Genomic DNA, 22,066 nt, shown 5'->3' on the forward strand with positions numbered 1-22,066 from the left:
CAATTGCTACTGTTTTGAAGATTAGTTGATTCTGGTTTATTTGAGAGCTGATAAGCGTAAAGATGGAAAATTTTTGGCTGGAGTACCCCACTCACTATTCATGAATTTTCCTGGTTAAGTAATAATACTCAAAATTATTAGTAGGTGACAGCACTTCTTTGACCATCTTTTATTTATTGTACTAGCTTTGTTTTGTAGCATTAGTGTCACTTCAGTGGCAAAATGCAAACTGCAACCTTAAAGCTTCATTCTTGTGCACTTGCTTCCTGTCTTAAATCCAACATATGCAGAAAGCTCTTTGGCCTCCTCAAAATTTTGTGCCCCTATTCTATATCTTAATTACAAAGAAATAATGCCAGTGTTTTACCGGGGGCAATTGAGGCTGCAGTACGTTTTATGACATACAATGGCACACATCGACATAATCTCTCGCTTTGTCCTTCACCTTTCAGTGGGCAGCTCAAGAATATTGTTTACCTAAGAAAAATGTCTCCAAAAACTAAGTAAATCGAAATATTAGTCTGTGCCTTTTAATTTACCTTTATTTGTCTGCCTGCTCTACAGTGGTATTAAGAAATGTTGGTAGTGAGCAGCAGCACATATTTTGGCGACAAAACCCTGCAGCCTCCAACATTCTCTTCCTAGCACACATCGTGGTCATATTCTCGCCACTGTGAAAATTTTTTTTCATTTAAGCAAGTGCTTATTGGCACAATATGAAGAAATAAAGGAATAAAAAATTATAAGACAAGTATCTCGTATCTTGCTAGTTAACTCTTTAAAGGCTTTGTGTACACAATTGTGTGTAACAAGATTAGTGAATCAGCAGCAAGTACATTGATGAAAGAAAGTATTGATATTCAAAATGTGTCACTACATCTTGAAGCACTTATTATTGGAATTGTGCTGCAAGTTTAAGTCTTGGTGCTGCACTTGTGTCAAATATTCCTAATCCTTTTATTGGCTTCTTTCAGTACTTCCTATCTGCATCATACTTTCTACAAGGTCACATTAGAACATTGTAAAATTGGCACAAGTTCATGCTGAGAAACTATTAGTCTAGTTTTCTTTTTATAACCTTACTGCTTTGTTTGGTGTTCTTTCATGACAACAGCTTCATTTGACCGCCCAGTGCTGTTAAGATATTTTCAATCGGTATGTAAATTGTGAGGAGTCAATCTCGTGTTTTTGTGCTTAGAAGAAGCATAGTAATACATCGAAGTGTTTTTCGTGCTTTGACCAATTCCCATGTCACACACAGGCTTTTCAATTGTAGTTTCCAATATCCAACCGCTTTTGAGTTTGGCAAGGGTAGCTATTTGCGCAGTGATTTGGATGACGGTCTAAGTAGTTTGTTTTTCTAGACAGAAATGACATTATTTAAACATAGCAAAATGACAATGCAATTCCACATTTTTTTCAACCATGTTTTTGTTACTTTCAGTCTTGGGACTGAAAATACTTTGCGAGTTCTGAACGTGCCATGCTTAACACCATCAAGCACCATGCCCACATTAGTGGACATGACTTGTTTTGGTGATTTTGTCGAGTGGTGGCTAAAAATAAAGCAGTAGACCTTGTGCTTCAAGTAAATAAAACTCCATGCATGCTCAGTGTGCCTTTATTCTACTTCTAATGTGCTCTGTACTGCTAGACACAACCACTCTGCTGAAAGCACTACCATGTGTGACATGTGCCATTTTGGGGCAGTAACATCGAAACTCGTCAGAAAATGCACAAAGCACCATTTTACCACCTTGTCTTTCTCCAAATGGAGTACTTAGTGCTCTAAAATAAAGTGCAAATTTGATGCATTTACAAAAAGTTCATCATAATTTGCACCTGAAAAGAATGCAATTCTGACACATTTTACGTTATTTGAATAAAATAGGATGCAAAAAGCAGATAGCAAGAGAAGCGGTAAACATTGCAGCAAGCATGTAAGACTGCCATTTAAAAAAAATAGCTCAGAGCAAAGCTTTAATTCATGTTCCTGAACTGTTGTTTCAGTGTTTGACCTTTCATTTTAATTAATAATTGTTGTCTCTGAAACCTGCATTCTTGTAGGTTAAGTTGATCGTGACTTAATTGTGCTATCAAATTGGGGTGTCAAGCACAGTAGTTGCACTCCTATGTATCGTCGTCGTTCATATGTGGCTGCAGTAACAGAGCTTTGTTATATCTTTGACTAAACACTCCCGTGCACAAGCACAAATTAAAGCATGTTGATTCTGAAAAATGTGCGGGTGTTTGCTTTCATACTTTTTTTCTACGTGGACATTCACAATAGGGGGTACTCAAAATACAGCACAACATAAGCAGGCTTCTACTATGTTTATCCAGGGCTGCTAATGTCTCGCGTGTGTTCGTGAGCAAGTACACATGGAAGTATGTGGCAGGGAGTCGTGAGCACCATCTAACCATTTTTCCACTGTAAGTTGAGAATATATAGTGGCCCATTCACATTTTCTCTTTCCCAGTGCTACTATTACAAAGTTATGTCATGTGCGCTGTTTTTCAAGACAGCATTTGATGTGTAGCTTGGCACAGACAACTTTTGGTGGCGTAATCTGGTGCAATGAAATTTAAGTAGCATTGGCACAACCCCTGTGCATTGGTTATTTGTAAACACATAACAACCAAACCTTTTTGACATAGCTTACTATTCCACCACTGTGGAATTGGTGCTCAAGATTAGTAATCTGAGACTGGTGGCCAATCATGCTAGTGGCAAGTGCTGGTTAATTTGTATCACTTAGGGCCAATTGGCTGACCCAAATGAGTATATGCTAATTAGTGGTATACCGTAATGGTTATTTTTAGCCTTAGCATCTCTTTTCTGAAAGAATTTTGAACAGTGAGGTGTTTTTCATGTTCACTAAGCCTGGGGTGCTTAAGAGAGATGCGGTACAGTGTAACAAATCTAGGTTTATCGCTGATTTTGCGTCTTGTTTCGATAAAACCACTGCATCTAACATAGTAATCTCTAACAAAGTACAAACACAGAAAACAAATACTGGTCTTAACAACATTCCAGTGAGTGTTCATTTTAAGTTCATGAGAGTACTAGCTTGTTAGAAATGATCAAGTTTTCACAGTTCACTCTAAATGGCGATTCACATCTGTTCGGCTTGTTGTGACACTTCTACCAATCCCCCCTATGTGGGTCTACAAGCTCTTCAATATTGATCCCTAAAAAAAAAAAAAGAAAAAAGCTGCTGTGATTGTAATTTTATGTGAGTAAACAACCTCCTAAATCATTCGCTGCTTATGAGTAGCTCAGAAATCTTGTCGGTTTGGTGTAAGGCAATAGTCTGGCTTAGTTTGCGCTGATTTTTGCTAATGGGAAAATTTATGGGCTTTGGGGGCTGTCCACTAATCCAAAAAATTGGTGCAGCCAACAGAAGGCTCTAAGGCTCTTTGCGTCTTGTGGATGCGTAGTGACTTTACTTTCTGCATGAAACAAAACACTAAGGTGCAAAGTACAGCAAAAATTGTCATGCTCATTTCAACAATGCACCTTTCTGTTTAGACAATTTCAGATTTTGAGTAGCAGAGAATAGTGAATGTAAGGTAGTCAGTCCCTTCCAGGGAAAATGTCTGTCTTCCTCTTTTACCGAGGTTTGCTTCTGAGGAGGAGTTTGTCGTATGGCACTGCATTTGAATATCGTTCCAGTAGATGTCCCCAAGATTAATGGGTTTTGTGGTGCCCGTTTCTCGGAGTTCTTTGTCCTCGCTCAACATATAGAAACTAGGTTTATTGGCTGCCTCATACTGTGCACTCTGCTGGAGGACCATTTTGTAAAAGTGTAAAGAAGCTGGAAGGCGTTAAGCCTGGGATGCATGGAGTGGAAAACCGGCATCCAGGCGAGTAAATACGCCCAGCGGTGAACGCTGGGCGTATCCAAAAATAGGACTCCCGCCGGCTACCCGGTCCGATCGGAAAAACTCTGCCCGGCGAAAATCGCCATCGGAAGTGGCAGGAGCGCCTCGCGTGCTCATCAGGTGTCCCGACGATCAGTCTCCCTCAGACTTCCGGCAGCTCGTTGGCTTTTGTGTATTTTTGCTTTTCCATCTTAGCGTCCGTTGCGCGCCCGCGCCGAAGCGACAATGTGGGCATTTCGGCCAATTTGGCCGTGCACTTTAGGCTCTCTGCGCCTGAAAGGGACACCATTGATCATTACAGCCAGATATTGGATGTTTAAGAGCACATGTTTGTGTAAACTTTTCGTCTACAAACTTAAGTGAGGTGCTCACGAAACATAACTATAAGTGCGGTGCAGTTTTCTTACCAACCCGATCGAAGGTTCCATGGCGCAAAATAGTGAGTGCATCGTACTGCTTTACTTATTGTCTTTTTTGTGTGTATGGTGCCATCCATATGGGTTCAGGTATAGGGGACGAAATGGTTTCTCGTTTGCGGCGCGCAAAGCTGTTTCCCCCCCCTTTTTTCTTCTTCCTTCTTTGCCGGCACGTGTGCTCGCAAATGTTGGTTGTGTGTTTTTTCGGTCAGAAATCACCCCTGCTCTACTATAACCATAAGTCGCTTCTGCTCGAGTGCCTTGAGGGAAAAGAGCGACGACGGACTATAGTTAGAAGCCGACCATGCCTGGTCTTCTGGCTGTTTACACCTATGTGAGCCCAGGCGGCGCATGGAATGCCTAGGGCATCGAGAACGAGAGTCGCTGACAGGCCCATTTCACACCAAATACTGATAATTATATCCTCTCCGGCTGCAGTACTAAGCGCTTGTTGTTGGAGGCGGCTTAAAAGACATGAATAACCACAATGTGTTTTTACACAAGGTAAACTATAAAGTCACTAAAGGAGAACCACAAAACGTTATGCAACGCATGCACTTCACGGTGCCACCGCTCAACGTAGCCAGACAGCGCAAAGCCATCTCGCTAAAATGCTTACAGCTCAATGAATGTGCGGAAATGGTTTGTAAGCGCCTCTATGAAACTTTTTTCCAAGTTTTTTAGTCATTAACAACAAATAATACAATAAAATGTGTATTTAATATGTTTTTATCCAAAAACACATTCCTAGAGTCTGACAACACTGACAAATACACGGCGAGCGCGTGGTGGTGTCCGCCTACTTTTCACCTAATGTAAGTGATGCCAGCAAACCATTGGCGGCAGCGCGCCACGTCTAGTTGTGCTGGGCAAAGTTCGCCGTGAAAGTACACTCTATGTATACCAGGCTTTACTCATTCTTAGCTTTGTCTTACTGATTTCTAATGGTGTCACAAGTCTGCTAATGCCAGTTATGTTTTCAACTTTTGCATACTGTATTCAACATACCTGTATTTTGTAGGTTTTTAAACCTACCTGTGCTGGGAACCTGCTATAGCTTTCAGGGTGACATTGCCAAGTCGAGCAACCTTCAAGCCTTTTGCCGTGTTTCCCGAGATACTTGTGCAAGAATTGTGCTAAATGAAATTAAATCAAGAACAGGGTGCTGCTGCCATTATATGCAAAAACTACTATTTGCACTACAGTCGAACCTCGCTACAGCGAAACTCACGGGACACGCAAAAAATTTTGTTGAAACGAAAATATTGTTGTGGCAAAATTTGTCCCAAAACACTGTCAAATTTGACTACACACTCACAAACATCATTTATTTCCTAAAAAAGTCGGGTCATCTTTGTTTGCCTCCGTCCTTTGGTCATCATAGCCGTGGTGCGATGTTCGCACTTGGTCAGCAGCTGCATTGCGACGTCGTCATCGTGGGCGCCAATGAAATTGCGTATCATGTCAAAAGCGTCCATTACATCCAGTGCACGAGGCAGAGCCGATGCATCTTGTGCATCACTTCCATCGTCCAACGACGCGCGATTACGGCGGACCTCTTCATTGATGGATTCATCATTCAACTCTTCATGAACAATTATGTCTGCGTCAACGGCTATCTACTAATCTATGCTGATGTCCGTTGGTAGATTTTTGGTGTCTTGAAGGGCTGCCCACACCATCGTAACTTCTGTAGAGGGTGGCTCCACTCCAAAACGGTAGTCTTCCTCGTCCGTTGTCGAGTTGGCCGTCACTTCAGCCTCAGGCTTAAAACCAGCATGCGCAAAGCAATTTTTAATTATGCTTTGCCGGGTTGCCGTCCACGCCGTGGCAATCATTTGTAGGACCACGAACAAGTCCACTTTGGTCTCCCGCCCGGTGTCAATGTTCAGCAACAGTCTCGGAATCAACCGCTGCCGATATGCACTTTTCACACTGTGAATGATGCCTTGGTCTAACGACTGAATCAAAGCAGTGCAGTTTGGGGGGAAGAAGCGAACTTCCACATTTTCCAACTCGACACCCTCAACATTATGCGCTGAGCAATTGTCAATAAGCAAGCACACCTTGCGGTTTTGGACCTTCATATCGCGGTGGAAAGCTACGATCCAATCTCGGAAGATGGCCCACGTCATCCAGGATTTCTTGTTTGCTAAATAATTTACCGGCAAGCTCTCACTGCCTTTGAAGCAGCGAGGCTTTGTGCTCTTGCCGATAACGAGCGGCTAGCGCTTGTTGGTGCCATCCATGTTAGTGCTGAGAAGCAGAGTCGCACGCTTCTTGCTGTGCTTTCCTCCGCTGCATGGTTGGCCCTTCATATCCAGCGTCTTTGTGGGCAGCAGCTCGTAAAACAGTCTCGTCTCATCTGCACTGGAGATGTCGGACGAGGCATACTCTTTCATTATTTCCGACAAAGCAGATGACGCCCAAGTCACTGCACCATTGGCGTCTGAAGCAGCAGATTCGCTGCACAACATTTTTGCAACGATGTCGTGTCGGGCCTTGAAGCGGGTCAGCCAACCTGTGCTTGCCTTAAAATCGTCGATGCCAAGCATGCAAGCATAGTTGAGTGCCTTTTACTGCAACACGCTTCCGCTGATTGGCATTTTCTTGGCACGCATGTCGAGGAACCATGTAAACGACGCCTTCTCAAGATCCTCGTGTGCAGCTTGAGTCATCTTCTTCCATTTGGCGGACGTCCCCACAGAAAGAGCAATGGTGATGGTGTCCTTCGACTTCAAGATTGTCGACAGCTTGCTGTTGGAGATGCCGAACTCTGCTGCAACGTCTCCTTTCTTTCTGCCACTCGAAGCCTCGCTGATGATTCGCGCCTTCACCTCCAAGGAAAGAAACTTTGCCATGCTGGCCAAGCGCACACAGATGAAAATATGCGTCGCCGCGTTGCGCCAGCCATCGTGTGTCCTAGGATGGATACGGATTGGCTGTGGCTCCCGCTTGGCAAAGTGGGCTGGCGTCTTGTCGCAAGGCGGCTAGCCACATCGTCATCACCACCAAATAATGGAGCGTCTCCATGAGTTTATCGGCGACGGTGCAGCGGGCGCACGTTTTCAGTGAACCTAAGCGGCGCGGGTGTTCAAAAAATTGCAGACAATTGGGATTATGTTTATTTTATCGCAAAACAAATTTTAAAGCGCAGCTCAACTGAGCGAAAATTTTGTTGAAGCGAAAACAAGCCTGACAAATTTTTCGTTGTGGTGAGAACTTTTTTGCATTGACTTCTGTGGCTAGCTGACGGGGAATTAAAAATATCTCGTTGAAGCGGTGTTTGTTGTAGCGGGGTTCAACTGTATATGCACTACTTCCACTATATGAAAAATAGATGGCTGTCTGCATTGACTGACCTCTACACAGAACTTGTGGGTGCATAAAGTGAAATTATTGTCGTGAACCTCTTGCATAAGGTTAGTCAAGCTGTTGTAAATGTACCTTTTATTCTTATCCCTACTACTTATGTACAGGTGTTGTTAAACAGTCTTAGAACAAGCTCTACCACCATAAGATGAAGAAAAGGTTTCGGCCCTGGATTATTGTATCATTGTATCATACAGATTATTGTATCAGGGACTCTGCACTGGATAAAAAGAGCGTCGGTGGGGTTGTTTGCTCTAGTTTCTTGCTGCCTATTATAACGTTTCGTCTGCGATTGTGGCTGTGAAAATCTGTACTCTCTAGCAGCTGCAACTAAGTTCAATCTTGCTATGAGTATTTTAGTCAGCGCTGCATCTGACCAACTACGAGTGCAGGAGCAGATGTCATGTATGAGTAGGATCCCTCGCCTTTGGGTAAATCCCATTAGGTCCTTATTTTTGCACTCCAAATAGATACGTGAAAGTCGGTTTTGTCTAATTTCTATCTCGGCTATTAATGAGCAGATTTTAAACATTTTTGCGGCAGAACGCTCCCTAGAGGACACGTAACAACCTGCATATATAAATTATAATTATATGGATATGGTATATGCCTCGTTTCCATTTAGCACTCAAGCCAGAACCAACATGTATAAATAAAGGCCTGTTTTTTTTGGCTTCTTTAATAATAGCCATATTTACATGAATACAACAATGGTACATTGTATCGTATTTCTGCTATGTCGCAGCGCTAATGCACCCGGACAGCGCATTAACCTCCTAAATCCTGACATTTTGCATTGCAAACAAAAGTCTGCAACATTGAGGGGACGTTTGCCAAACAATGTTATGTTCAAAAAAGAGTGGCTGATAAGTGTAGTTGATATTCACTTGTGTTGCAAGTGTATATATAGGAAACCATTAACACATTACGACAACCGGCAAGGGTCAAATGCCTGACAGATCCCCCTACAAGATGTGCGCATATATCCTCCCAAGGCATCGCATCTCAAAGCTTGCCTCTGTGCACTACTAATTGCCAAACTTGTCTCTATTCTTTTTGGGCATGTGGTTTCCTGTAAATGTACATATGCTTGACAATGAAAATTTGTAGAGATGAGTTTGCCATGTGATTTGATAGCAGCTCTTTGCCATTACATGTTCCTGTGAAATTTGCCTGGTTAAATAGGATATTTACGTCCAAAAGGCGACCATGGCTTGTTACTCATTTGTAAACCTTACCGGAAAAATTCAGTACTTTGGTCTGCCAGACAACAAAAACCCCCTATTTCACCTCAATTTTCCTCTTTAAAAATAGCGTCTGGTATTTGTGAATTTGCATGTAAACATGAAATAAACTCAGTCGCGACACTTGCATGGCCAGTCGTTACAGCGTGCAAAACATATCTGCATGTGTAACAAGCCTAGCTAGGTGCTTCTCTACACACTTTCTCAACCTCCCCACCACCCCCTGTTGTAGCAACCTGCTGTTTGCATTCCACTGCTGCTGGAGCGGAGCACTACTGGTGTAGGGAGGGTAGTGAGAGTAGACTGGTCAGTTTTATTACTCGTAAAACTTGGTTTTTCACTTTCTGTTCAGCATGTTATTTTATGTTCATCATAATTATTAGCTATTAGCTAAAAGCACTCGCCTAAACCTCTCATCACAGCAAGGATCACCTGGCTCTGCCTTGTGAGCAGTTAAGAGTATTAGAATATTTACAAGTATATGCAGAGCTGCCTAAAGAAAGTGCTACATGTTCATTTTTTTTAAAGTCCATTGGTAGACAAGTGCGTCTTTGTTTTGCTTTTAGGCTGTGGGCGTGGACTCCGGCAAGCCTATGGGCACTGTCATATTTGAAAACAAAAACTTCAAAGCAGAAAATGCAGCTCTGGACAAGTTCGAGTTGCAAACCAAGTCACAGGTAGTGCAGCCATTCTGTTTTTGTTTCTCATTCTAGGATTACTGCTTCTGATCAGCATATGATTTTCAGCATTGATGGCGACACAATTGAATAAGAGTTAATGGCGCCTTTCACTATGTGAATATTGTGTGCTTCTATGAGTCAGCAGCTTGTTGCCTTCTTTGCGCAGGAACCAGGCAGTTCAAATGCTCCCATGCTGGCACCAGTTGCTTCAAAGGCACCAAACGACACTGTTGAGCCTACCAAATGCAAGGTGTGTGCAGCTTTTTAGATGCAAACTTCTTTCTTCATGACAGAGAGATGTGTCATTCTATACACATTCGTTTTAGATGTCATATTTTGTGGACTCTGGAACAGCATGAGATTGAAGCTTGATGTAACAGTTGTACTTGGGTTTGGTTAAGGTTCACAGTGGAAGTTTAGCTCACAGTGTTTTTAGCTTGGGAAATACAATACGGTGGTGTCTCTTTATAACAGATCACATGATGCAAATGCAAATGCAAGGTGTGTGCAGCTTTTTAGATGCAAACTTCTTTCTTCATGACAGAGAGATGTCATTCTATCTTTACACATTCGTTTTAGATGTCATATTTTGTGGACTCTGGAACAGCATGATATTGAAGCTTGATGTAACAGTTGTACTTGGGTTTGATTAAGGTTCACAGTGGAAGTTTAGCTCACAGTGTTTTTAGCTTGGGAAATACAATACGGTGGTGTCACTTTATAACAGATCACATGATTGCAGAAAATGATTTTAAGATTTAATTACGTCGAAAATTTTGAAATGGGCATCTAACAGCTAATTAAACAAGAAATCTCGTGCCTCTCCCAGCTGTACATCAGTATATCACATATACAGATATGGTTGAACAGCACAGTCAAGAAACCAGTGGGGCAAGCAAAAAAAGTTGGCTTTCGTAAGAATTTGTCTTTGCGAAATGAGCTGCCACTGACTGGGAGGGAAATGCATTGAATCACTGTTTACTGCCAAAATTTTGCAAGTCTGCTTTGGCGAGTCTTGCTTGGGGCTATTCAAAAGCAGAGTGTCGACAGCAGATAGTGGTGTACCCCATGTGTCAGTCAGCGATGGCGGCACTGCTATGCTGTAGTATTCTGTCAGTTGCTTTCGGAGATGCAATCACTTTAGCGAGATTTCGCGTCACTCGGCACCAGACGCCGAGCAACAGTGTTCCGCACTGTGTTTCTTCAGCACACATTTCTCTGACGCGTCCAGTGCTGAGTGTAAAAGTGAATGTATTTCAGGTCCCCGACAGTGATCAACCAGGCATCTACACAGCGATTGAGCAAGTCTACACCAGCGACGCGGTAACCACATGCGATGCCCATTCAGTGTTGGTTGATATTGGAACCAGCATTCTTGAAGCAACAGACGCTTATTCTGGGGTGGTCTCTCAGTCGTGCCTAGATGCGTGGCAGCCCACACTGCGGCTGTTATTGCAAATAATTTTGTTGTTGCAAGAACTTTAATATCATAGGTTTTTGGACTGTACAACCATCAGTCTTGCCTGTACGTCCGATCTGATTTCACACTTAATCAACATAAGGTTGAGTGCGAACATATTTACTGCGAGTGTCCTGCAATTACTTAGCACCAGCCACTCCGCCGCACTGCCTAGGCCGTTTCGTCAGGAGTTGGCATCTAAAGTTGCAGTCTCGTGATCACAGTGGTAGAATAAAAAAGGTAGCCAAGCAGTGCTGCTTTCCCCATGCGCAAAGTATTTTGCAATTGCTCTAGAATTGCTGCCGCCTTTCACAAGGCGGCAGCAGGGATAGTCTGGGCCCATTCCCACTGTGTGTGAAATACGTAGTTGCGAGCGTTGCAGGTTGTCAAACTGCTTTTTAAGGCTTTGCTGTTTGAGAAAAGGCTTCAGGTCATAGTGTCACACATAAGCGAGATAAATGCTGCAGAATAGTTTTCATCCTTTAAGGGGAGACGCGGGTCGAAAAATCGCGGTTTTCAAAAAAAAAAATAACTTTTTTGTTTTAAGCTGCATTGTCATCTTTGATGTATAAACTTTTATTTCTGTAAATATCAAGCCGAAATTCGCACGAGAAGTCACCAAAAAGTGCGCCTAAGTGAGCGGCGGTGACTCTATAGTCCACCGAAAGTTTAGAAAATCCGCGCCGTTTGCATCGTTCGCACGCAATCGAGCTTCACCGGCGGCCATTTGCAATCATTGGGGCGTGGAGCGTCAACCCTTTCCTCCAAAGTTCAATGGCTGTCAGTCTCGTATGTTCACGGAGAATAAAAGAAAAACGAGAAAGAAGACGAGACTGTCGCGCATTTTGAATTGCGCGCCATGCAGCGCGGCCCCGCCATTGGACGGCGGTGCTCCCTTTGTGCAGCAAAGCCGAACCACCGCCACAGCGCGTTCTCGCTAGCCGCACAGTTTCCCGTGTCCTCTCCGAGTTTTCTTGAGATGACAAGCCCGAAAAAGTGCAGTTCCGACGTCCGCAAGTATGGAACTCGGCACAGGTACCGAGGGAAACGGCGTAAGACTGTTAAAAAAACGACAGCCGGAAGCGACGCCCGCAACGCTCCGACGTCGGTTCGGCCTACCGCCGACACCGGTCACCGCGACAGTGGTGAAATCGACGCTGCTGTGGATTTCGTGAGTGCATCGCAGAAAAAGATGGAATTCTTCAAAAGCGAATCAAGGTCGGTCGGCGCCCCTGCTGCTAGCACGGTGTTGTGTGAGGTCGGCGCATTGACGGCACTGGTGACAGGTTCGGTATGCCCGACTTGCTGTGAACGGAAACTCGCCGTCCGAGAAGCAGCTGAGAAGCGCAGAGGACTTTCGTCGCACCTGGAGCTACGCTGCGAAAATACCGACTGCCCTGAATCTGTGCTTTCATTCACGCACACGTCGAAGCGGATCGTCTCGGCCGGCGCGTGCGGTGACCCCGGGGTGAACACTCGCTACGACAGCGGGAGCTCGCGCGACGGCTTTGCCGTAAACGTGAAGGCTGTTTTGGCAGCGCGTGCTATAGGAGTTAAATATGACCAGCTTTCGCGATTTTGTGCGATCATCGGCCTTCCAAAACCGCTGCATCACAAGACATTCCATGCTATTTCTAAGAAGCTCCATGGTGCTGCAATGGAAGCTGTTAGCCAAAACTTGGAACTGGCGCGAAAAGTCACGAAAGACGCCGTTGGCGGCGGCGATGTGCCAGTCATGTTTGACGGCACTTGGCAAAAAAGGGGCCATAAAAGCCACAACGGAGTGGGCACAGCTGTTTCCCTGGACACAAGTCTTTGCTTGGACTTTGAAGTCCTTTCAAATTACTGTCTTGCTTGCAGTATCCACAAGGACATGGGTGATGATGATGAGGTGTGGCAAGCCTTTCATCGTCCTGTATGTGAAGAAAACACCGAATGTTCATCCCATGCAATGGAACCTGAAGCAGCAGTGCGCATATGGCAGAGGACTTTGTCATACGAGACCCCACTGCGCTTCACAAGCTTCTTGAGTGATGGGGACAGCAAAGCCTTTACTACCGTCTGTGGGGCTGAGGTGTACGGTGACACTGTCATCGAAAAAGAAGAGTGCACCAACCACGTTGCAAAACGCCTAGGCACTGCTCTGCGAAAAATGACAACGCCACTGCCACGAGGTGAAAAGCTAACGGTCGCAGCCATCCAGAAACTGCAGACATACTACCAAATAGCCATAACAAATAACAAGGGCAGTGTGCGCAGCATGTACACTGCTATATGGGCCTCATATTTTCATTGTTGCTCCAGTGATGGGGCCAGCAGCCACAAATTTTGCCCTGCTGAACCAGATTCCTGGTGCAAACATAGGCGTGCTGAAGCACTGGGGGAGCCTACACCATGCCACACCCCCTTGTTGACAAAAGCTCAGGGCTTGGCAATTATGCCTATATATAAGCGCCTTACTGATGAGAAGCTCCTGGCTCGGTGCCTTCATGGCAAGACGCAAAACGCAGCAGAGTCACTCAACAGCAAGATATGGCTGCTGTGTCCAAAAACAAAATTTGCTTCCCGGACATCTGTGGAGACAGCCACGGCTATTGCCGTGCTGTGGTACAATAAAGGCCATGCGGGCTTTGAAGAAGTCCTACAAGAGATTGGAGTACTTCCCCCAGAAGAGTTGGTCACACATAGCGACCATTCTGATGACATGCGCGTAAAGAAAATGAACTTGAAGCGAACCGCAGAAGCAAGGGCGCACCGTCGTAGCGCAGTGAAAAGGGCTCGCACCGAGGAGACCAACCGTAGGAGCCGGGAAGGGCCAAGCTACAGTGCAGGAGCATTCTAGAAACTTTTGTGTGCTTTCTGTGAAGCTGCTCTTGAGTGTGACAAAGATTAATGCAAAAACAACTGGATTTTGAAGAATAGAAGGTTTTGAAACTTTCAAACCTGTTTTTCTCATTTTCAAATTTTTTGATATTTTCGTGTCTTCCGGGAAGCCTTTTGTACACTTAGAATTGGTGCATACTAATGAAATTTGGCACACATACTCTTGAAGGTATGTAGAATACCGATATCTACTTGAAATTTCAATCAGTCGTCAGTAATTACAATAGTACGAAGTTATGTCTCAGGGAACTAAAAGAAACAATGGTCGAAGTGTCAAAATTTTTTTCTCCCACTTCCTATAACTGAACACGCTTTTTGACTAGATATCGGTACTCTGTGATCTAGGAAGAGCTAAATAAGCTATAGCACGATACCTTTTGTGAAAGTTTAGTTCATAAAAAAGTGCCCGTAAAGACCCCTATAATTTGCACTTCAGTATAATATAACTCGAGAACTATAGCAGCTACACAAAAACTAATTGCATATTTGAAATCTGCATAAAAAACTCTTCAGTTGGCTGAATTTTGAAGTCTCTGGTACAAATAATAAAAAAAAAGTTGTTTCGAGGAGCCTCTCCCCTTAAGGGGGGAGGCTACCCTGGAGATCGAACTTTCTTATTTTTTGAGATATCCAGATGAAACTTTCAGGGTATGTTCACACCACCGATCTATGAGGAACCGCAAAGTTTCATGAAGATATGTTTATTAGTTCCAGAGTTATTGAGGTCTAACTAGGTGATTCATGTATATGCCTGAGGAAGAGCCTGGAGAAATGCCAGGACATCGTAGGAAGCTGAAATTCACTGTGATGATCCCTTGATAGATATCCCAGGGGGCTAAAAAGAGCCCTTTTCTTTAATTTCCCCTCCGAAAAATTTTAAGACAACTTTGAATTTGATGTAGCCAGTAATGACCACATTTATCAAAAATTAATTGCTTATTATAAATTAGCTTCACCAACTTTCAAAAAAAAAGAAGCCTGTTACCCCCTGGCAAAGTCACTCAGGAACAGAATAAAAAAAACGGCATACAAATCTGAAAAGCGGCTCTTGAGATATCGCCATCCCCAGCACCACTACTAGCGAAAAAATACATTCCGAGAAAACAGGCCTTAAAGTAGAATGCGTGTTTTTTTTTATATTAGAAAGCTCCTGCGGAGCTTCTAATTAGCTCTTGCGGCTCCAGGCACACTCGGTGTGTCGGATTTTCGACTGGCGACAGCCGAAAACACGGTTTCGCCGCTGAAAAGCATCTACGCAGTCGGCACTCGCTGCGGAAGATGGGAAGTTCGGTGCTCGTACAAGACTCATATCGCGCTCCCGTGCACCGAACATATTCACTGTCGTGGGCTTTGCCGGCTTCGCGTGCAGCGAAGAACTATCGAAAAAAAAAAAAAAGCTGAGCAAATAATCTAAAAGATAGCGCTAGGCGATGAACAGCTCGAAAGCAGGCGAGCATGGGACGCGAGCGCGGCATCAAAGGGAGCAGCCGCTGCCGCCCGCGCAGCAGCCAATGGCAGGCGCGCTTTAGCCCGTGGGATTTGAACGCGCTGCTCCGGCCAATCAGCGCTCCGCATCACATCGCGGGAAAACTCCAATAGCACCTCAACCATGCCGACGATGCCATTTTGCAAGGCGGCAAAATAGAGACAAAGAAATCACGGTCAAAACGAGATGGCGATGACTTCATTTTGGCATTTGTGCGTGTTTTGTGGGCCGCGGTGGCCTCAAAAGTAGTTTTTTTCTGTACTTTACGGTTGAATTAGGTGCTGATAATTACAGAACAGGTAGTTTATGAGACATACAACCCAAAAATATGGTGATGGTGGTGATGGTGATATATACGTGATGGGAGAAAGCAGGGAAGGAATTTCGCTTGCGAAGGCTATATAGGGCGAGTGAAGAGAGTGTCTTGCTTGGCAGTGGAGTCTGCCTGCTGAAATCGTGGGTTCGCGGCACTGAAATATTTCTATCTCTGCTATTAATGAGCAGATTTGAAACGTTTTTGCGGCAGAACGTTCCCTAGAGGACACTTAACAACTTTTAGCATATAACCTCAATTTGCTACGGGGCCTGTTGAGGGGTCCTTTAAAACAGATTGCTAGCGCTGCATCTGCGCAGGCAGCCCGACTACAGACTTGACATTTAGTCCTTGCTCAATTTTTTTCTTGGTACTAAACTGCACTGTTGCTAAAGGGCAAATGGGCAAAGTCCTTCATGATCAAATACATCCTTCTTGTTAATAGTTATTTTATTAGCACATAAGTATGCGGAAACAATTTTTACATTTTATTAGGCTCGTGCAACTATGTAATGAAATATTTCTATTCAATATTTGCTTCGCCACGAATTTCAGTATTCAAAGCATTTGATGTCATTGAACACAGTAGACTCATTCATTTGACTCCACTTAGATTCTGACTGAAGGTCTTGGCCGACACCCATGCATTTCTGTGTGTGCACTTACTTCGATCCTAAAATTGCCCTTTGCTGGATAAACAGCAGGGATGCTACCGCTGCACCAATTGCACCAAAATGCTAACTCTGTTACATTCTGCTACATTTCAACAAAGTGGTAAATATGTGCCCTTGCTGTGCTGATAGGTTTGCTCAGGCTTTTGGAAACTAAACTATAGTCCTCAAACGCCATTTCTCCGCACCATCAAAAGTGGCGTGGCAAGCATGGACCAGTGGCTGTGTTAGCTTCATGATGGACCAAGCCAAGCTTCTCCAATTAAGTCTGGATTGGACCACAAGCATAGTGCCAAGCCAGACCTTGCGCTCCTCTCCTGTGTGACCAATGTAAAATGGTGACCAAAGTTTGACACTGTATGGTATCTTGCTCGATTTTTGGAACATGACATGCACAGTGTTGCGGACATGGCAGCCGTGAACAATTTTAAAGGGGGGACGAAAAAAATCGTGAAAAAGTTGACTTTTGGAAAATTTCATTTTTTAAAATCCGTTAGCTATTGTTCCACAACTACACAAAGTTTCTCGACTCTTGAATGAATATTTTAGCCACAACATTGCATTTGTCTGTACCTGCAGAATTTCAACTGAAGTTATTGCAGAAACGGTACTTTTTTCGCGAAGCGCAGCTGCCGTTTCACGCGTTGTAACATCTTGGGGTCATTTGAAAAACCAATATTTCTTAAAATTCGCGCCAACTCCGGCTCTGTGGTGCCATTGGCTTCCTCAAATTTCTGCACCAAAACAAGAGTCCCAGCGTGGCCCCTTATTAGTTGTTTAGAGCATGTGACCTGTGCTCGGCATACAATTGGTGGGATTCGTTTCGCATCGTCTGCATCGTACTCATCCACACGGTGGGCTGTGTGCCATATTGTCCAAGCATTGAGTCATTGTGAGTGAAGTGACACTGTACTGCGCAATGGCCCGTAAGAAATTTCATACGAGGAATAAGTTTGGCGCAAAAAAGATGTGATGTGCGCTTATCGACAACTTCAAGAAGCTTAGCGCGACAAATCCGGATAGCGAAGTCGTTGCGGCCCCCTCTGCACCCGCGTTTGCCGCTGCCGCCGATGTAGACCTAGGCCTAACAAGCCCGTCGCGGTACAAAGTTCCTGAAGCCCGCAGAATTGGAAGAGGGCAAAAAAAAAAAAAGGGAACCTAGGAAATGCTCCAGCGGCTGTCGTCCACTCCCGTGACGGAAAGGAAGAGATCTTCTGACTGATAACACGGATGCCGCAGCTGAACCTGTGGAACCACTTGATGTGTTTAGTAAGTTTAGATGCGGTGAACATTGTGCTCGCGCGAATGAAGTGCAAGGTATGCAATGGGGGGGGGGGGGGGGGGGACATGAAAATCGTCAGAGGTGAGCACAAATACGAACTCTCTGTCAAGTTAATTCCTATGTGTGGGAACTGTGGTGATGGGACGTCTACATGGAGCTCGCCACGCATACACGGTGAACAAAAATCAAACCCGCTCGCTGTGAATGTCTCGCCGCTCGTGCAATGCAAGCAACGGGAAACCGGTAAACAGCCCTCAGAGATGCATTTTCCACGATGAACATTAGCCTTCACGAACATCACACTAAGGCGTGGCAACGCTACGTGAAGGAAAAGCTGACTCTCGCCGCTGATCATGCTGCCCAAAACGGGACAAGTGAGTGTGCGTGTTCGTTTTAACTTTACAATTAATTGTGTCTCGACAACCCCGGGAGCATCACGGTGTCGTACGATGGGTCGTGGATGACCCGCGGACACACCTAGCACATCGGCGTCGTGATTGAACTGTTTATGGGTCTTTGTTTAGATTTTGTTGTATTGAGCAATTTCTGCCCGGGATGCGAGACGGGCCCAAATGAAAATAATCCTGGTTTTGGAAACTGGAAGAAGAATCGCCTGAACGAGAATAATACAGAAAAAAAAAAATTGGGAAAAATGGAAGTGGAGGCCGCCCTCATTCTGTTCAAGAGGTCCCTAGAATGGCACAACCTCCGTTATATCACTATATTGATTGATGGGGATAGCCGTACTTATCTTGCACTGCAACAACAGGCTTCAACTCGTGGTGCCGTCAAAATACCGCAGAGGCTAGGGGCGAGCCAGCCCCAAAGCATCCTCGCGACCTGCCCGCCTTGCTGCCCATTTACGAGCTATTGAGTGAGAAGGAGTTGCTTGAGAGGTGCCAGAGGGGGAAGACCCAAAACAGCAACCGGAGCCTCCACTCGATTATCTGGTGTGCATCGAAGGAGCGCCATGCCTCTCTCTCTGTTCACCACACAGGCAGCTGTGGCGGAGACAGTGCTGAAGTTTATTGCAAGGAACGTCAAAGTGTCTGCATATATAATGCAAGAGTTGAGCCTCAACCCCAGCTCATTATGCAGTGATCGCATGGCTGAAAAAGATCAGCAGAGATTGAAAGCTTCAGCTTGAAAGCGTGCATCAGCTGAAAACATGCCTCAAGCCCTCAAAAAGCACCACAAAGGCAACAATTCTCAAACTATGTGCCAGGGGGATACTAACCAGTTACAGCTGGTAACGTGTAAAGATTTTACAATATTTTTGAATAAATCGAGCCGTTTTCGTTTTTCTTGATTTCCTCAAAACAAGCTTTTTATTCAACTGCCCCTTCAGAGCAACATTATCTCAATCTGTAGGACAGCTACAGCTGTAATTTTTTTTGCTACAGGCAGCTAAATGAATAATGCCTGAAGTGCTGCAAGGACATTATTTGTCAACCTCCATAATTTTTTGTTTGCTTTCTTTTTATAAGTAGCTGTGCTGTAAACACTGAACTTCAATGTGCTGCTAAATTGCTATTTGTTGTTGGATTGGAAAACTGCTTGCAGCACTGCAATCCTTACACATGCTGCTTTCCACTCTTGCCATAAATATTAACTTTCTGGCCAGTATATTTTTGTTTCACCAAAACATGCTACTGAACTTTTAATAATCTCATTAATTACTTGAACCACACAAAAGTAATTGCATTTTTAAAATCAGAAAAAAAAAATACTTATATCTATGCACTTAAGTTGAATTTGCTTAATAAGTAAGGAAACCTCCAGATGCCATGTCCCCCCTTGAGGGGAGACTCTTCTGGAAAAAACCTTTTCATAAATATTTGTCCTAGAAATTTGAAATTATGCCCACTTATAGAGCATTACAAGCAGGTTTCAAATATGTCATTAGTTCCTGTGGCAAAGTAGTGATCTTGTAGGCACTTTATTGGTGTAATAAATTTTTCTAAAAAGCTTTGCGCTGTAGCTTATTTAGCTCTATGTAGACCGGTAAGTGCCAGTATCTATTCAAACAGCATCTACATTTACTGCAACTACAAAAAAAAAAATTAAAAATCTGGCACTTCAACTAAGTTTTTCTGCAATCACACAAAAATAACCTTGTAGAATTATAATTGTCTTGATGAAATGAAATTTGGTATACTTACTCTTGAACATTTTTACACTGCAGATACCTACTTGGAACTTGCAATATCTCCAAGCAGTAGGTCCAAAAGCACAAGAATATATTTCAGGGAATCGAGGGGGAGAAAATTAGTTGAAATGCTGTAATCTTTTTGCATAGTTCCAGTAATTGTACATGCTGTTTGGCCAGATATCGGCACTTTGTGATCTACGAGAGCTAAACAAGCTACAGCACGATACTTTTCTTTTTAAAATTTAGTACATAAAAAAAGTGCCCACAAAGATGACTATTTGGCCATTATAACAGCTACAAAAAAAATAATGACATATTTGAAATCTGTATTGTAGCCCTACAGTTTGCTGAATTTCGAAACCTCTAGTACAACTAATAACAAAAAAGTTGTTTCAAGGAGTATCTTCCCTTAACTATTCAGTTTCATTTAAGAGAGGCACGCTCCCTCCCTCTTCAGTGAGCCGTAGGAGCTGTCTACGGCTTACACATCAGCGATTTTGGTTGATTCTGCGACAAACACCTACTTGCTTGCACTGTTGGATACTGATGAAGCGCCGCTATTTAGGTCTAGCTGCATCGTAAGGCCATGACAAAAATTCGCTTCCAGCTGACATGATGTCGGGCAGCAGGTAGTTGTGGCAAGGTGGCCTCAGATTTGTTTGGACCAGTAAACAGCCTCTGTGATAGGTTGTGACATCATGACCAAGGCATAGGGCTGAAAGCTGAAATCGGGTCTGCGGCCGACATGCTGGTAACTACCGCTTACTGTGCGGTAGTCCTTGTCCGATGTCGCATCGTTGTCGGCACTACGCGAAAGTCGTGGTGAGGTTTAAACCCTCGAAATCGTTGTTGGCGAAGCCTGCATCGTCCGCGAGCGGCATCGAGGTTGTTGTGTCATGTTAGATATGGCGCCGTTTCCCGAGGCTACTTCGAGTTCCCCAGACCACATCGAATCGCTGCACAGCTAATTGAGGAATGCGGAAGCAGGGATGCCACATTCCTGAGGCAAGACACGTGCAAAGAAGTTGGCGGCCCCCAGGTCGTGTGCCGCCGAGGAACTATTCAATGCTTGACTTTTCCAGAAAGCGAAGGGATAGCCAGGCACTGTTGCGAAGAAAAGGGGGTCTCGGACCAAGACGGCTGTAATGCGCCATGACAACATGACGGCTGTAATTGAGCGTGTCCGCCTTCATCCGCCGTCACCCCCTGCCCTCTAGGCTGACGGAGAATTGCAAGTCAGAAGGCAAGACCGCAGGGAGCCGCCTGGTGTGGCACCGCGGCACGGACGCCAACCATTGGCCGAAAATGGAGTCATCTGAGCGGACTCTCTCATTGGCCGAACATGACGCGAGTTCCAGTCCTCAAAGGGTTTAAAAGAAGCATTCCAGAGAGACCGGAGCATTCTAGAGAATTCCCTGATTCACCTCTCTCGAACTTCTTGCCACGGGCCGCAGCGTCCGAGTTGCTGCCGGCCTGTAATGACTGTACAACCGTTCATTGACTCTCACCTCACTGTATATAATGTAAAATAAACCCTCCCAAGTTTGTTTTTCATCCCGAAGTCCGTCCCCAACCCCTACAGTCCCCAGCAGCGAAGGCAGTCTCTCGCTTAAAGCTACTGTGCTTGAACAAGTTAGCGATTGTGCTTCGCAACACTGTTCCACGAAGTGGCAATAAAATGGATGGCGTCGAGCACAGTGATATTTTTTTCCAACTCGCTGCGCTTCATAGCCGCCAGCCGACGCTGCACTAACCGCTTAATGATGTCGGCATCCGACTGCAGCCGGCTTGTGCAGTTTGGTGGGGAAAAAAAAAACTTCATGTTCCTCGGGCTGAACGTATCAGGTGGGTGGCACAGTGCGTTGTCCACGAAAATCAATATTTTCCTCGCCTTAGCACCTTTTTTGTTGTTGTTATCCCGCTGCTGCGAAAAATTGCTGAAGAGCGAAGTTGTCATCCACGCCTTTTATGAACTTGTAGCTGCACGGCAGCGTCTTCAAGTTCTTAAAGCACCCGATTCTGCCCGATTCATTCATTCCTCATACTCATATGACGTCAGTGTTTCATCCTTGAAAGCTACATCCGGACTGCCACCCCTCTCTTTTCGTCGTCGCATTGCTAGCCTCACCCTTTATCACAAATTCTTTTATTCTCCCCTCAATCAAGCACCGTATATCGCCGCCGCATCACGCATATCTCACCGCACCAGTCATCCCCTTCAAG

At 44.5% G+C, this 22,066-nt stretch overlaps 2 protein-coding genes across 10 annotated transcripts in view; both read left to right on the forward strand.

Moving 5' to 3' along the window:
* LOC135906186 (protein PRRC2A-like) overlaps positions 1–22,066 on the forward strand; it is a 181,214-nt gene that overhangs the window by 139,960 nt on the left and 19,188 nt on the right. For 3 of the 9 annotated variants that reach the window (XM_065437452.2, XM_065437455.2, XM_065437463.2), the window contains 3 exons: positions 9,484–9,594; positions 9,764–9,847; positions 10,858–10,920. The exons of 1 other annotated variant lie outside the window; for it this stretch is intronic. In XM_065437452.2, the coding sequence (XP_065293524.1) occupies positions 9,484–9,594; positions 9,764–9,847; positions 10,858–10,920 (258 nt within the window). The remainder of the gene's footprint in view (positions 1–9,483; positions 9,595–9,763; positions 9,848–10,857; positions 10,921–22,066) is intronic. 5 more of the 9 variants (XM_065437478.2, XM_065437485.2, XM_065437495.2 and 2 more) reach the window with 3 other exon arrangements.
* Positions 12,234–14,541, forward strand: LOC135906230 (uncharacterized). Its single transcript, XM_065437525.2, has one exon. It carries the CDS (start codon positions 12,249–12,251, stop codon positions 13,896–13,898), a length of 1,650 nt encoding a protein of 549 aa, XP_065293597.1. The 5' UTR covers positions 12,234–12,248; the 3' UTR covers positions 13,899–14,541.

This window comes from Dermacentor albipictus, chromosome 1 (genome assembly GCF_038994185.2).
Source record: "Dermacentor albipictus isolate Rhodes 1998 colony chromosome 1, USDA_Dalb.pri_finalv2, whole genome shotgun sequence".
NCBI classification, from domain to species: Eukaryota; Metazoa; Arthropoda; class Arachnida; order Ixodida; family Ixodidae; genus Dermacentor; species Dermacentor albipictus.